A 16,754-nucleotide genomic window follows, 5' to 3' on the forward strand; every position below is an offset into this window, starting at 1 on the left:
CTCCACCGAGGGCTGCTCAGGGATCCATTGCCCCACCCCTCCCTGGGTCCCCTCTGGAACAACTGTGCAAAATGTCCGGGGTCCAGGTAAAGATCTGTGTCCTTAAGATGATGCTGGAGGGAACGGGGAGGACAGGGCACATCCCTCCTTTTCTCGAACCTTCAGAACCTCCCCCAGTCCCTCCCCACTAGCAGAAGGCAGCTCCAGGGACTGCCTGCTGGTGGCTTTCAGTGCCTGTCCCCAAACCTCCAGACCCTCCCTAACAGATGCATCATTGCTATCACTCTATCTTCTCCTTGTTAAAAATGGAAATACTGAAATACTTGTAGATTGACATGGAGTTCCAGGAAATGAGACAGCCAGCTACCTATGTGCAGTTTGCCCAATTTCTCCCAGTGGAGATATTTTGCAAAATGATAGTAAAGTATTACACAAGGCCGGGCCGGTGGCTCACACCTGTAATTCCAGCACTTTGGGAGGCCAAGATGGGTGGATCACAAGATCAGGAGATCGAGACCGTCCTGGCCAACATGGTGAAACCCTGTTTCTACTAAAAGCAAAAACTAGCTGGGCATGGTGGTAGACACCCGTAATCCCAGCTCCCAGCTACTCGGGAAGCTGAGGCAAAAGAATGGCTTGAACCCAGGAGGCAGAGGTTGCAGTGAGCCAAGATTGTGCCACTGTAGTCCAGCCTGGGCACAAAGCAAGACTCCATCTCAAAAAACAAACAAACAAAAAAACTATCACACATAAAGGATACCGAAACTCATCAATCCATGGATCTCATTCATTCATTCATTTATTAACAGTCTCATTCTGTCACCCAGGCTGGAGTACAGTGGTGTGATCTCTTCTCACTGTAACCTCTGCCTCCCAGGTTCAAGCAATTCTCCTGCCTCAGCCTCCCGAGTAGCTGGGAGCTGGGATTATACGTGTGCACCACCATGCCTGGCTAATTTTTGTATTTTTAGTAGAGAGGGGGTTTCACCATGTTGGCCAGGCTGGTCTCAAACTCCTGACCTCAAATGATCTGCCTGCCTTGGCCTCCCAAAGTGCTGGGATTACAGGCATGAGCCCCCATGCTCAGCCTCATGGATCTCATGCTGATTTCCCCAGTGTATTGCATGTGGGTGTGTGCATGTTTGCCTCTGTGCAGTTGTATCTGGTTTGGGCTCTCGCATCCGCTGTAGTGGTTGACATTTGAGATACTTAACCACCCCCCCACCACCAGGTGCTCTCGTGTTGCCCTTTTACAACCATACCCACCTTCCTCCTGCCTCCCCCACCCCATCCCTAACACCTGGTTCTTCTGTTAATATGCGGCCCGGCTGAAGGGAGTCACAGGAGTGCACATGTGAGTTTGACTTCTTATTTATTCACACACACACACACACACACAGACAGAGAGAGAGAGAGAGAGAGACTGTGTCTGGCTTTGTCACCCAGGCTGGAGTGCAGTGGTGCAAACTTGGCTCGCTGCAACCTCCACCTCCTGGGCTCAAGCAATCCTCCTACTTCAGCCTCCTGAGTAGCTGGGACTACATGTACATCCCACCATGCCTGGCTAATCTTTTTTTTTTTATAGAGACAGGATTTGGCATGATGCCCCGGGTGGTCTCAAACTCCTGGGCTCAGGCAGTCCTCTGCCTCAGCCTCCTAAAGTGTTGGGGTTACAGACATGAGCCACCATGTCCAGCCTGGCTTCATCTTTAAAGGACAGTTGCCTCACTTCCATGTTGATTTCTCCTCATTCACTGGGTGACTTTGGCCACATCATCAAAATGCTGTGAGCCTGTACCCTCCTCTATAAAATGGGGTGCCGGGCCTGAACTTGAGGACTCTTCTAGTCCTAAGAACCTGGAGACCTGCCTGCCACAACCGTATGTACAGTGGAATACTCAAGGCAAATGGCTACTGAACCAAGAGGAAATGAGGGATTGCCAGAGTCCGCTGAGCCCTGGAATTAACCCAGATCCTCATGTGGGTGGCAAATGGCCCTTTCAAAATCCTTCCCCTGCCATCCCTCATTTGATAGCTAAGGGCAAGACTTACTTTCCCTTAAAGATGGAGAGATTGGAGCCGAGAGACAGAAATTGGTTATGACGCTTTTGAATACAAAGAATAAAAAAATTCAGCTCCAGCCCAGGCACAGTGGCTCACGTCTGTAATCCCAGCACTTTGGGAGGCCGAGGTGGGCAGATCACTTGAGGTCAGGAATTTGAGACCAACCTGGCCAACATGGTGAAACCTCATCTCTACCAAAAATACAAAAATTAGTAGGGCATGGTGGCAGTGCCTGTAATCCCAGCTACTTGGGAGGCTGAGGCAGGAGAATTGCTTAAACCTGGAAGGTGGAGGTTGCAGTGAGCTGAGATTGCACCGCTGCACTGCGGCCTGGGCAACAAAGCGAGACTCCATCTCAAAAAAAGAAAAAATCAGCTCCAATTCAAAGTGATTTAAGCAACAAGAGAATTGAGTGGCTCATAAGGCCAGTATGCATAGGGTTCTGGCTTCAGGTATAGCTGGATGTAGGGGTCCAAACAAGAAATCGCTTCATTTCCCTCTCCCGTGTCAGCTTCCTGTCCAGCTCAGCTGCTCCCTCTGGTGGCAAGATGATATTCCACAGCTCCAGCTTGGCCACCTCTAATAAACGAGTACTAGCAAAGTCTCAGGTCTCCCTGTCATTGGCTGGACTTGGGTTATGCGCTCACCCCTGATCCAATTTCAGTGGTTTGGATTAGCCATGGGTGAAATTTGCCCTGCTCCAGAGGAGAAGTTAGCCCGACCCCAAGCATACAGATTAGCACTGGGAGGAAGGATGTACCTTTTTCTCCTAGGGCTACTGCAAAACCAATTGCCACAAACTTGGGAGCCCAGCATAGCTGAAATTTGTCCTGTTGCAGTTCTGAGGCCTGAAGTCTAAAATCAAGGTGTCAGCTGGGTTACCGCCTTATGGAGGTTCTGAGGGAGAACTCCCCCACCCCCCCCCGCCCCACCCCCCATCCCCGCTTCTCTCCTGGTTTCCGGTGGTCGCCGGAAGTCCCCGGCACTCCTTGGCTTGTAAATGTGTCCTCTAATCTGTGCTGCAGTCACATCTCCTGCTCTGTCTCTCTCAGTATCCTCTAGTAGTCTTATACAGATGGCAGTCATTGAATTTAGGACCCTTCCCAAATGAGTTTTGGGGGATACTCTTCAACCCGTTATATCAAAAAACAAGCAGAGTCTGGGTGCAGTGGCTCATGCCTGTCATCTCAGGCCAAGGCAGGCAGATCACTTGATCCCAGGAGTTCGAGACCAGCCTGGACACATAGCAAGATCGCATCTCTACAAAAAATACCCCAAATCAGTCAGTGTGGGGGTATACACCTGTGGTCCCAGCTACTCAGAGGCTGAGGCAGGAGAATAAATTGAGTCCAGGAGGGCAAGGCTGCAGTGAGCCATGATCATGCTACTGTACTTCAACATGGGTGACAGAGTGAGATCCTGTCAAAAAATATATAATAGGGTGGTTCAACCATAAGATGTCCGCCATGAGGTAGTGGGGGAGACCCCTGCAAGGCCCCACGGGGACGTTCGTGAGGGTCTGCAGCCTTCATGCTATTACCTCCTCTCCCTCCCCAGCCATCGGGCTGTTTGCCTCCATGGCCGCGGTGCTCCTAGGTGGGGTCCGGGCGTCCAGGTTGCTCTTCCAGAGGCTTCTGTGGGATGTGGTGCGATCTCCCATCAGCTTCTTTGAGAGGACGCCCATCGGCAACCTGCTGAACCGCTTCTCCAAGGAGACGGACACGGTGGACGTGGATATCCCAGACAAACTCCGGTCCCTGCTGATGTACGCCTTTGGACTCTTGGAGGTCAGCCTGGTGGTGGCAGTGACTACTCCGCTGGCCATTGTGGCCATCCTGCCATTGTTTCTCCTCTACGCTGGGTTTCAGGTATGGAGAAGTCAGAGAGGCTTCTGGGACCACCTGAGGTTAACTCAGCCAGTCCCCTGTCTCTGGGGAAGACTCTATATATGAGGTTTCACCCAGCTGGGCATCTAGGGGCTGTTCCTGGAATTCCCAGGGACAGAGACACTACAGTCCTTCTGATGTCTCCACTAATCTCTGTCTCTCAAAGTTCTTTTTTTAGAGACAGAGTCCTGCTCATCTGCCCAGGCTGAAGTGCAGAGGTGATCATAGCTTACTGCAGCCTTGAACTCTTGGGCTTAAGTGATCCTCCTACCTCAGCCTCTCCAGTAGGTGGGACTACAGACACGTGCCACCATGCCTGGCTAATTTTTAAATTTATTTTTGTAAAGGCAGGTGTCACACCGTGTTGCCCAGGCTGGTCTCAAATTCCCAGCCTCAAGTGATCCTCTCACCTTGGCCTCACAAAATTCTGGAATTACAGGCATGAGCCACTGTGCCTCATGGCACAGTTAAATCCTAAGGGCCAGGGCTGTTCGTGTGTAATGTTTTTATCCTGCTGCCGTTGCCTCCTCTCCAATTATCTGGAGGCCAAGAAGGCATTGCAAGGTCTCAAAGACTATTAAGCTAGATTCTTTGAGTTGCTGGGACCAGAGACCAACTAAAATTAGCTTAACCAAAAGAACAGAATTTAATGGTTTACATTTCTAGGGTGCATGGGCCCAGCTGTCATCAGGACACAGTGACTCTCTCCATATCTTCACTCAGTGCTTCTCAAAGTGTAGGCCCCAGGATCAGCAGTAGTATCACCTGGGGACTAGTTAGCGATGTACATTCTTAGGACCCAGCCCAGGCCTACTGACTCAGATACTCTGTGGGTTGGCCTGTTAATCTAGGTTTTAATTAACCCTCCAAGTAATTCTGATGGACACGAATATTTAGGAGCCATTGGCTTACCCCTGTTTGGTCTAATTTTGCACATGCTCTCTTTCCAAGGCAGGTCTGATGGCCACTGGCCATCATATCATCTCACTTTAGCAATTCAACGTTTAAAAAAATGTTTCTCCAGCTCAGTAGTCATATCTTAATTCCAGGGAACGTTCTGATTGGCCCTTTGTGGATCATGTGTCCATCTCTGAACTCATCACAGTGACTGAATAAATAGTAGACTCTGATAGGCTAGGCTGTGTCATGTGACCACTTCTCTGATCACGTCCCATATTGACAGTACCCAACCCAGCGCCTTCCCATAGGAAACCAGAAGTAGAATAGAAGAAAACATGGTAGTCAGATAAAAACCATGGCTAGGGCCAGGGGTGGTAGCTCACACCTGTAAAACCAGCACTTTGGGGCCAGGCACAGTGGCTTGTGCCTGTAATCTCAGCACTTTGGGAGGGTGAGGTGAGTGGAACATAATGTCAGGAGTTCAAGACCAGCCTGACCAACATGGTGAAACCCTGTGTCTACTAAAAATACAAAAATTAGCTGGGCATGGTGGTGCACACCTATAATCCCAGCTACTCGGGAGGCTGAGGCAGGACAATTGGTTGAACCCATGAGGTGGAGGTTGCAGTGAGCTGAGATCATGCCACTGCACTAGCCTGGGTGACAGAGTGAAGCCCCCATTTAAAAAAAAAAAAAAAAAAAAAAACAGCACTTTGGGAGGCTGAGGTGGGCAGATCATTTGAGACCAGCTTGGCTAACGTGAAAACCCATCTCTACTATAAATACAAAATTAGCTGGCTTAGTGGTACATGCCCCTAATTCCAGCTTCTTGGGAGGCTGAGGAGGGAGGATTGCTTGAACTCGGGAGGCAGAGGTTGCAGTGAGCTGGGATTGTGTCACTGCACTCTAGCCTGGGCAACAGAGTGACTGAATCTCAAAAGACAAAAACCCATGGCTGCCACTGTCCCCCACAACTGTCCTAGGCCTTCTCTAAGTCCACTTGACTCCGATGATGGGCTGTTTCTCTGTCTCAAGCTTTGGAGTCAAGCAGAGATGGGTTTGAATCCAGACTCCGCCACTTAATGTGGAGTTCATGACAGCTGCTGAATCCCCAGAGCCTTGGATGTTCTCACCATTAACTGATGAATGACAGGAATGCCACTTTGCAATGAATGAAACACTGTATAAAGCCTGGCACACACAGCTTGTGTGTTCAGCAAATTCAATTCCTCTCTGCCTGCCTGTCCGCCACCTGCACCCAACCTGCAGCTGCAAACCAGATAACACAGATTTTCTGTGCATCCCCTGGCATGTAACCCTTGGGTTACATGAGTGAAACTGACTTGGCCAACTGTCTTCATTTCCTCTTATAGTTTTGTTCTCCCAATGACCAGCCCTAAATGAAGTAGTTGACCTCAGTGCTAGGAAGTGAAACACTTAAACTAAATTGGTGGTTTCTCAACCCTGGCTGTTCATTAGAATCATCTGGAAGGCTATTTAAACAGCACCAAAGTCAAGGTGACATTGCCAGAGATTCTGATTCAGTCATTCTGGGATGGGGCATTAAAGGTTTGTGAAGCTCCCCACGTAATTTCAAAAAAAAAAAAAACCCCCCTGAACCCTGATTTTTTTTAAAAAAAAAAAAAAAAAAAGGAAACCCAGAGAGGGCAAGTAACTAGCCCAAGGTCACACAGCAAGGTGGTAACAGAGCCTGGTCTGGAACCCTGTACTTGGGACTCTCCCTGCTTCTGGAAACTACCTCTCTATATCTGTGGCTTCTCCTCTCCCCTGTCACATCCTTCCTTCTCAGAGCCTGTATGTGGTTAGCTCATGCCAGCTGAGACGCTTGGAGTCAGCCAGCTACTCGTCTGTCTGCTCCCACATGGCTGAGACATTCCAGGGCAGCACAGTGGTCCGGGCGTTCCGAACCCAGGGCCCCTTCGTGGCTCAGAACAATGCTCGTGTGGATGAAAGCCAGAGGATCAGTTTTCCGCGACTAGTGGCTGACAGGTAGGAAGGCCCAGGGCAGAGAAGATCTTGTAATTCATCCATAACCTCAGAGGGTGAGACCTGAGGTCATTTTGTTTGGCTAGAGAGGTCACCCAGAGAGTTGGGGACATAGTCAAGGCTAGATCCTACAGGCAGTCTCTTGGTTCTGACTGTGGGCAGATGGAACATGACTGAGAGGTTCCCAACAGCAGGTGAGCAGTAGGTACAGGAAGAAGCTTCGGTTGCCAGGCAACTGGATCAGCCTCTTTTGCCTTGGTAATAAAGCAGCCATATAAGCATCCTCAGCTACCTTTAGATACTAAGCAAGAACAAGAACACAAGTTTAAGAACAGATAAACACAGGTTCAAATCCCAGCTCTGGCACTAACCAGCTGGTTGATTTCAGGCAAGTTATATAACCTCTCTGAGCCTCATTTGTCAGACAGGGATCATGCTTATGGAGTGGATGTGAGGATTAAATACAGACACTCATAGATAAGACTTGTAACATGCTTACTGCATGCTTGGCACTGTTCTGAGCAACCTATGTGGATTAATGTATTTAATTCTGCCAACAAACTTCACCAGGCAGAAATTGTTTTATGCATGATAAACCCTGGGCAAAGGCCAGGTGCGGTAGCTCACGCCTGTAATCCCAGCACTTTGGGAGGCCAAGGCGGGTGAATCATGAGGTCAAGAGATCGAGACCATCCTGGTCAACATGGTGAAACCCCATCTCTACTAAAAATACAAAAAAATAAAAAAATTAGCTGGGCATGGTGGCGCGGCCTGTAGTCCCAGCTACTTGGGAGGCTGAGGTAGGAGAATTGCTTGAACCCAGGAGGCGGAGGTTGCGGTGAGCTGAAATTGCGCCATTGCACTCCAGCCTGGGTAATGAGTAAAACTCTGTCCAAAAAAAAAAAAAAAAAAACCCTAGGCACAGAGAGGTTTGGGAACTTGTCAAAGGTCACACAGCTAATGCCGAAGAGTCGGCATTTGAATCCAGGCAGTCTGGTACCAGAGTGTGGGGCAGATTAAGTACACATGAGGTTGCTCAATACATGTCAAGTCCTTTTCCCTTTCTACGAAGGTCCCCAGCCAGTTGGGGCTGTGTCATAGTCCATCTTCACACTGCTATAAAGAACTACTTGAAACTGGGTGATTTTTATAGAAAGGAAGGTTTAATTTATAGTTCCACATGGCTGGGGAGGCCTCAGGAAATTTACAATGATGGCAGAAGGGGAAGCAAGGCATGTCTTACATGGCGGCAGGCAAGAGAAAGCACAGAGGGGAACTGCCGCACCCTTTTGAATAATCAGATCTCAGGAGAACTCACCATCAGCAGAACAACCTGGGGAAAACTGCCCCCATGAGCCAGTCGCCTTCCACCAGATCCCTCCCTTCACACATGGGGATTACAATCTGAGATGAGATTTGGGTGGGGATACAGAGCCAAACCATGGAGGCCAGGGGAATGGCGGGTGGACGTGGCTTGGCAAATTCCAGGGACAGAAAAGCAGCCACACAGGGAAGCTCTATGGAGCACCAAGAGTACTCCATACCCCGAGCTGAACTCAGTCAAGACAGGACACTGTCATCTTCCTCTACTCTCTGAGCCAGGATGGGGCCTTGCATGTGGAGGCCATTGCTGGGAGCCCTGTGGGTACAAAGCTGGCGTGGTGACCAGTCCTTGTGCCCAGAGAAGCATCTCCCTGCAGATGAGAGTTCCAACTCATCCCACTGTTGCCTCCCATTGCAGGTGGCTTGCAGCCAACGTGGAGCTCCTAGGGAATGGCCTGGTGTTCGCGGCTGCCACATGTGCTGTGCTGAGCAAGGCCCACCTCAGTGCTGGCCTCGTGGGCTTCTCTGTCTCTGCTGCCCTCCAGGTACTCCCGGCACCCACAAACTGGGCTTAGGGGACAGACAGAGGCAGAGACCGTCAGACCCCTGCCAGTGGGACCTTCAAAGACCCCAAGTCCAAACCACTAAGGGGTCTGGAGTTCCTCCACCAAGGAGGGACACACAGCTCCACAAAAGCCAGACTCAGCGAAGGTGACCTTGCAACCTTGGGCAAGAGTCTTTCGTCATGGAGTCTCAGTGTGCTCCTTGGAAAAATAGGCCAGTAATCCCATCACTTGTAATGTTATAAAGACTAGTTGAGATGGAGAATATCCTGTGGAGGACATTTCTAGTGCATTGTTAAGTTTTTTGTTTTTTTGTTTTTTAAAGAGAGTCTCTGTCACTCAGGAGTTGCTGGGATTACAGGCATAAGCCACTATGCTTGGCTATTTTTTAGTATTTCTAGTCAAGATGGGGTTTCATTATTCCAGGCTAGTCTCCAACTTCTGTGCTCAAGTGATCCACCCACCTCTGCCTCTCAAAGTGCTGGGATTACAGGCATGAGCCACCGTGCCCGGCCACATTTTGTTAACTATTAATAACAGTATGTAATGTCAGTTCATGACATCTATGAAAAAAATGTGTTTATGCACATGTAAGCATTTGTAATGGAGGCAGCACTATTCTAAAAGCTTTATACAATTTTGTTCATTTTAGTTTGTTGTTGTTCGAGACAGGATCTCATTTTGTTACCTAGGCTTGAGTGCAGTGGCGTGATCTTGGCTCACTGCAGTCTCCATCTCCAGGCTCAAGGGATTCTCCCACCTCACTTTGCCAGTTAGTAGCTAGGACTACAGGTGTGCACCACCATGCCTGACTAATATATATATATATATATTTTTTTTTTAGAAACGGTTTCCCCTTGTTGCTCAGCCTGGTCTCAAACTCTAGGTTCAAATGGTCTGCCTGCCTCAGCCTCCCAAAATGCTAACATTATAGGTGTGAGCCACCAGGCCGTGTTGTTTTTGGTTTGAGACAAGGTCGCACCCTGTCACCCAGACTGGAGTGCAGTGATGTGATCACAGCTTGCTGCAGCCTCCAACTTCTGGGGTCAATCTTCCCATCTTGGCCTTCCAAAAAGCTGGCATTACAGGCATGAGCCACAGTGGACAAGAGCTTTATAAATCTTACTTAATCCTGCCCACAACCCCACCAGGGTACTGTCATTGTCCTCATTTTATAGTCGCTGCTAGGCTTAAGGATGAAGTGGGAGGCTGGAGCGTGGGGGGTGGGGGGTGTTTTCCTACTACATCCAGAAAGGCCTCTCTGAGGAGGTGACTTAGGAGGAAGTGAGGTCACAGCAGGAGAAAAAGCCCTGGGAGTTGAAGGTTCATCCCTGGTGTGTCAGAGGAACAGCAGGAAAGCGGGTGTGGCTGGAGAGGGTAGGCGAAGGCAGGGGTGCTGGGAGACAAGATTGGGGATGGGATGGCAGGGCTAGAGCTGGTAATGGCTCATAGGAAGGAGCTTGGAGCAGTTTCAAGTGTCATTGGAAGTTAGTGGCCACCTGGTCACTGTGGGGAAGCTGTCAGAATGGAATCAGTGACCCTGGGTCCTGCTGGGTGTCCTTGGGAGGGCCACACACCTTCTCTGGTCCTGTCTTCCCACCTGCATCAAGGCAGTTTGTACAGGCTGATGTCTTAGAGCTGCTTTTTGCTCTGCATGCTCTGATTCTACTGAAGGAAGGGAGGGACCTGTTGTTTGCATCCAAATCCCAATTCCCTGGGTCCAGGTCCTCAGATTGCCCCATTCCTGCCTCCCCTCTTTGCTCCCCTGAGTCTGGCCTCCCAGCAAAGGCTGGAAAACCAGGGGTGCTGATGCAAGCCCTCAAGTGGCCTTGCCAAACCCAGCTTGAGATGCCTTCTTGCACCAGGTGACCCAGACACTGCAGTGGGTTGTTCGCAACTGGACAGACCTAGAGAACAGCATCGTGTCAGTGGAGCGGATGCAGGACTATGCCTGGACACCCAAGGAGGTGATGGGTGGGAGGTGGGGAGGGGGTCCCAGCAGGAACATATAGGGGGACAGTGGGTCCCTGTTGACAACTGCTGCAGGCTTTGGAGCTTGTACCCTCTTCTCCCCTGACTCAGCCCCACCACTATAGGTCAGAGTCACAGACAGGGTGTCAGCAATGGTTAGGAGCATAAGGTTTGGAGCCAGGCCAAATCTTGGCTCCTTTGCTTCTGAGCTTGAGGAAAGCTGATCATCTATGGGAGTGGCAGGGGACCATGAGGAACAGCACTGCAACATGATAGTAACACGTCCCATGCCCGTCCTTGTTGAATTCCCATAACCCTATAAAACAGGAATAAATATGTCCATTTTGCAGTAGAGAAAACTGAAGCTGAGAGAGGTGGGCCATCTTGTGTGAAGTCTTAGAGGAAGGCTCCTCTGACTCAGTGTCCCCCTCCTGCTCCAGGCTCCCTGGAGGCTGCCCACATGTTCACCTCAGCCCCCCTGGCCTCATGGTGGGCAGATCGAGTTCCGGGACTTTGGGCTAAGATACCGACCTGAGCTCCCACTGGCTGTGCAGGGCGTGTCCTTCAAGATCCACGCAGGAGAGAAGGTGAGTGGTTGTCTCACAATGTCCTCTTCATGGAGTTCAGGCCAAAGGACTCCAGGGGCCAGGCCCTAAACCCTGGGCACCAGCTGACTCCTCAGTGTCCCCACCTCAGGTCCCCTAGCTTTCAGACCTTTTACTCCCTACACAGAAGTCCTCACCGTCCCCAAACCTGCTTCCATCTTGATTTCGTCATCCACCTTGGTGTGCTCAGATGAGGAAGCAACTCCCTGACTTTCTTCTTCCTTTCATGTTAACCTAGCACCTAATATGTGCTGGGCAGTGTGTTAAATGCTCCAAGTACATTTTCCAGTTTGCACAAATGGGTTATTGGCTTTGCTGTGGGAGGCGTTGTGAAAATCACTTCATAGCTCTGTCTCGGTTTTCCCATCTGTAAAATGAGACTGGTAATACTGATTGTTGTGAAGTTTGAGTGAACACATAAAAAATGCTTGGCTCATACAAAGTGCTCCAGAAATGTTTACTAATGCTTTTATTATTTGCGTTTTTACTCTGACGACAAACACATAAGGGAGATGCTAGTACCATCCCATTTTACAGAGGCCTCATCGGGCCCCTTTACTGAATGTCTTTCCTCCCTACCCCCTCCTTGTCCCTGATCCCCACTTCCTACTCTAGGTTTCCATGGATCCTGTCTCACCAGCTCCAATCTGGTCTCTTGTGATTTTTAAAAATTAGATCTTATTTTTTTTTTATTATTACACTTTAAGTTCTGGAGTACATGTGCAGAACGTGCAGGTTTGTTTCATAGGTATACACATGCCATGGTGGTTTGCTGCATCCGTCACCTGTCATCTACATTAGGTATTTCTCCTAATGCTATTCCTCTCCTAGTCCTCCACCCCCTGACAGGCCCCTGTGTGTGATGTTCCCCTCCCTGTGTACATGTGTTCTCATTGTTCAACACCCACTTAGGAGTGGGAACAGGCGGTGTTTGGTTTTCTGTTCTTCTGTAAGTTTGCTGAGAATGATGGTTTCCAGCTTTATCCATGTCCCTGCAAAAAAATGTGAACTCATCGTTTTTTATGGCTGCATAGTATTCCATGGTATATATGTGCCACATTTTCTTTTGCCAGTCTATCATTGACAGGCATTTGGGTTGGTTCCAAGTCTTGGCTATTGTGAACAGTGCCACAATAAATATACGTGTGCATGTGTTTTTATAGTAGAATGATTTGTAATCCTTTGGGTGTAATGGGATTGCTGGGTCAAATGGTATTTCTAGTTCTAGGTCCTTGAGAAATCGCCACACTGTTTTCTGCAATGGTTGAACTAATTTACACTCTCACCAACAGTGTAAAAGCATTCCTATTTCTCCACATCCTCTCCAGCATCTGTTGTCTCCTGATTTTTTAATGAATGCCATTCTAACTGGCATGAGATTGTATCTCAACATGGTTTTCATATGCATTTCTCTAATGACCAGTGATGATGAGCTTTTTTTCATATGTTTATTGGCCACATAAATGTCCTCTTTTGCGAAGTGTCTGTTCATATCCTTCACCCACTTTTTGATGGGGTTTTTTTCTTGAAAATTTGTTTAAGTTGTTTGTAGATTCTGGATATTAGCCCTTTGTCAGATGGGTAGACTGCAAATTTTTTTTTCCCTTCTGTTGGTTACCGATTCACTCTAATGATAGTTTCTTTTACTGTCCAGAAGCTCTTAAGTTTAATTAGATCCCCTATGTCTATTTTGGCTTTTGTTGTTCTTTTTTTGAGACGGAGTTTCACTCTTGTTACCCAGGCTGGAGTGCAATGGTGCGATCTCGGTTCACTGCAACCTCCGCCTCCTGGGTTCAGGCAATTCTCCTGCCTCAACCTCCTGAGTAGCTGGGACTACAGACATGCGCCACCATGCCCAGCTAATTTTTTGTAGTTTTAGTAGAGACGGGGTTTCACCATGTTGACCAGGATGATCTCGATCTCTTGACCTTGTGATCCACCCGCCTCAGCCTCCCAAAGTGCTGGGATTACAGGCGTGAGCCACCGCACCCGGCGGCTTTTGTTGTTCTAGTCAAGAAGTTCTTGCCCATGCCTATGTCCTAGGTTTTCTTCTAGAGCTTTTATGGTGTTAGGTCTTATGTTTAATCCCTCTGGAGTTAATTTTTGTATAAGGTGTAAGGAAGGGATTCAGTTTGAGCTTTCTGCATAGGGCTAAGCCAGTTTTTCCCACACCATTTATTAAATAGGGAATCCTTTTCCCATTGCTTTTGTCAGGTGTGTCAAAGATCAGATGGTTATGTATGTGTGGTTATTTCTGAGGCCTCTGTTCTATTCCATTGATCTGTATCTCTGTTTTGGTAGCAGTACCATGCTGTTTTTATTACTGTAAACTTGTAGTACAGTTTGAAATCAGGTAGCATGATGCCTCCAGCTTTGTTTTTTTCTGCTTAGGATTGACTTGGCTCTGCAGGCTCTGTTTTGGTTCCATATGAAGTTTTCTGTGAAGAAAGTCAATGGTGGCTTGATGGGGATAGCACTGAATCTATAAATTACTTTGGGTACTGTGGCCATTTTCACGATATTCATTCTCCCTAACCATGAGCAGGCAATGTTTTTCCATCTGTTTGTGTCCTCTTTTGTTTCCTTGAGCAGTGGTTTGTAGTTCCCCTTGAAGAGGTCCTTCGCATCTCTTTTTAGTTGTATTCCTAGGTATTTTATTCTCTTTGTAGCAGTTGTGAATGAGAGTTCATTCATGATTTGGCTCTGTTTGTCTGTTATGGTGTACAGGAATGCTAGTGATTTTTGCACATTGATTATGTATCCTGAGACTTTGCTGAAGTTGCTTATTGCTTATCACCTTAAGGAGATTTTGGGCTGAGACAATGGGGTTTTCTAAATATACAACCATATCATCTGCAAATAGAAACAATTTAACTTCCTCTTTTCCTAATTGAATACCCTTTGATTGTTGTGGGCAGAACTTCAAATATTATGTTGAATAGCAGTGGTAAGAGAGGGCATCCTTGTCTTGTGCAGGTTTTCAAAGGAAAAGCTTCCAGTTTTTGCCCATTCAGTATGATATTGGCTGTGGCTTGTCATAAATAGCTCTTATCATTTTGGGATACGTTCCATCAATACCTAGTTTATTGAGACTTTTTAGCATAAAGCGCTGTTGAATTTTGTCAAAGCCCTTCTCTGCATCTGTGGAGATAGTCATGTGGTTTTTGTCTTTGGTTCTGTTTATGTGATGGCTTATGTTTATAGATTTGCATATGTTAAACTCGCCTTGCAACCCAGGGATGAAGCTGATTTGATCATGATGGATAAGCTTTTTGATGTGCTGTTGGATTCAGTTTGCCAGTATTTAATGGAGGATTTTTGCATTAATGTTCATCATGGATATTGGCCTGAAATTTTCTTTTTTAGTTATGTCTCCGCCAGGTTTTGGTATCAGGATGTTGGTCTCAAAATGAGTTAGGAAGGATTCCCTCTTTTTGTATTGTTTGGAATAGTTCAGAAGGAATGGTACCAGCTCCTCTTTGTACCTCTGGTAGAATTCGGCTGTGAACTCATCTGGGCCTGCACTTTGTTTTTGGTTGGTAGGCTATTAATTGCTGCCTCAATTTCAGACCTTGTTTGGTGTATTCAGTGATTCAGCTTCTTCCTGGTTAGTTTGGGAGGGTGTAAGTGTTCAGGAATTTATCCATTTCTTCTAGATTTACTGGTTTATTTGCATAGAAGTATTTGTAGTAATCTCTGACGGTAGTTTGTATTTCTGTGGGATCAGTGGTGACATCCCCTTTATCATTTTTTATTACATCTATTTGCTTATTCTCTCTTTCCTTCTTTATTAGTGTGGTTAGTGGTCTATTTTTTTTTAAGTTCCTGAATTTATTATTTTTTTTTGAAGGGTTTGTGTCTCTATCTCCTTCAGTTCTGCTCTGATCTTAGTTATTTCTTGTCTTCTGCTAGCTTTTGAATTTGTTTGATCTTGCTCCTCTAGTTCTTTTAATCATGACATTAGGGTGTTGATTTTAGATTTTTCCTCATTTCTCTTTTGGGCATTTAGTGCTATAAATTTCCCTCTAGACACTGCTTTAAATGTGTCCCAGAGATTCTGGTATGTTGCGTCTTAATTCTTAGTGTTTCAAAGAACATCTTTATTTCTGCCTTCATTTCATTATATATCCAGTAGTCATTCAGGAGCAGGTTGTTCAGTTTTCATGCGGTTGTGCGGTTTTGAGTGAGTTTCTTAATCCTGAGTTCTAATTTGATTGCACTGTGGTCTGAGAGACTATCATGATTTCCATTCTTTTGCATTTGCTAAGGAGCATTTTACTTCCAATTATGTGGTAAACTTTAGAATAAGTCTGATGTGGTGCTGTGAAAAACGTATATTCTGCGGATTTGGAATGGAGAGTTCCGTAGATGTCTATTAGGACTGCTTGGTCCAGATCCAAGTTCAAGTCCTGGATATTCTTGTTAATTTTCTGTCTTGATCTAATATTGACAGTGGGGTGTTAAAGTCTCCCACTATTATTGTATGGAAGTCTAAGTTTCTTTGTAGGTCAGTAAGAACGTGTTTTTATGTATCTGGGTACTCCTGTATTGGGTGTGTGTGTGTGTGTGTGTGTATGTTAGCTTTTCTTGTTGCATCGATCCCTTTACCATTATGTGATGCCCTTGTCTCTTTTGATCTTCGTTGTTTTAAAGTCTATTTTATCAGACACTAGGATTGCAAGTCCTGCTTTTTTTTTGCTCTCCATTTGCTTGGTAAATCTTCTTCCATCCCTTTGAGCCTGTATCTTTGCACCTGAGATGGGTCTTCTGAATACAGCACACCAATGGGTCTTGACTCTTTATCCAATTTGCCAGTCTGCCTCTTATGATTGGGGCATTTAGCCCATTTACATTTAAGATTATTATTATTATGTGTGAATTTGATGCTGCCATTTTGATGCTAGCTGGTTGTTTTGCCCGTTAGTTAATGCAGTTTCTTCATAGTGTTGATGGTCTTTACAATTTGGTATGTTTTCGCCGTGGCTGGCACTGGTTGTTCCTTTCTATGTTTAGTGCTTCCTTCAGGAGCTCTTGTAAGGCAGGCCTGGTGGTGATGAAATCTCTCAGTACTTGCTGGTCTGTAAAGGATTTATTTTTCCATCACTTATGAAGCTTAGTTTGGCTGGATATGAAATTCTGGTTGAAAGTTCTTTTCTTTAAGGATGTTGAAGGCCGGGCGCGGTGGCTCAAGCCTGTAATCCCAGCACTTTGGGAGACCGAGGCGGGTGGATCACGAGGTCAAGAGATCGAGACCATCCTGGTCAACATGGTGAAACCCCGTCTCTACTAAAAATACAAAAACATTAGCTGGGCATGGTGGCGCGTGCCTGTAATCCCAGCTACTCAGGAGGCTGAGGCAGGAGAATTGCCTGAACCCAGGAGGCGGAGGTTGCGGTGAGCCGAGATTGCGCCATTGCACTCCAGCCTGGGTAACA

The 16,754-nt window shown here is 47.1% G+C and overlaps 1 protein-coding gene across 8 annotated transcripts in view; it reads left to right on the forward strand.

Moving 5' to 3' along the window:
* The window catches only part of ABCC6 (ATP binding cassette subfamily C member 6), a 79,489-nt gene that overhangs the window by 52,643 nt on the left and 10,092 nt on the right, over nucleotides 1–16,754 (forward strand). For 7 of the 8 annotated variants that reach the window (XM_032269660.1, XM_032269661.1, XM_032269663.1 and 4 more), the window contains 5 exons: nucleotides 3,622–3,932; nucleotides 6,661–6,860; nucleotides 8,599–8,725; nucleotides 10,609–10,710; nucleotides 11,155–11,301. In XM_032269660.1, coding sequence (XP_032125551.1) covers nucleotides 3,622–3,932; nucleotides 6,661–6,860; nucleotides 8,599–8,725; nucleotides 10,609–10,710; nucleotides 11,155–11,301 — 887 coding nt within the window. The remainder of the gene's footprint in view (nucleotides 1–3,621; nucleotides 3,933–6,660; nucleotides 6,861–8,598; nucleotides 8,726–10,608; nucleotides 10,711–11,154; nucleotides 11,302–16,754) is intronic. The other variant, XR_004265699.1, reaches the window with a different exon arrangement.

The sequence above is a fragment of the Sapajus apella genome, unplaced genomic scaffold, assembly GCF_009761245.1.
Source record: "Sapajus apella isolate SASKATOON/1434 unplaced genomic scaffold, GSC_monkey_1.0 scaffold196, whole genome shotgun sequence".
Classification (NCBI taxonomy): domain Eukaryota; kingdom Metazoa; phylum Chordata; class Mammalia; order Primates; family Cebidae; genus Sapajus; species Sapajus apella.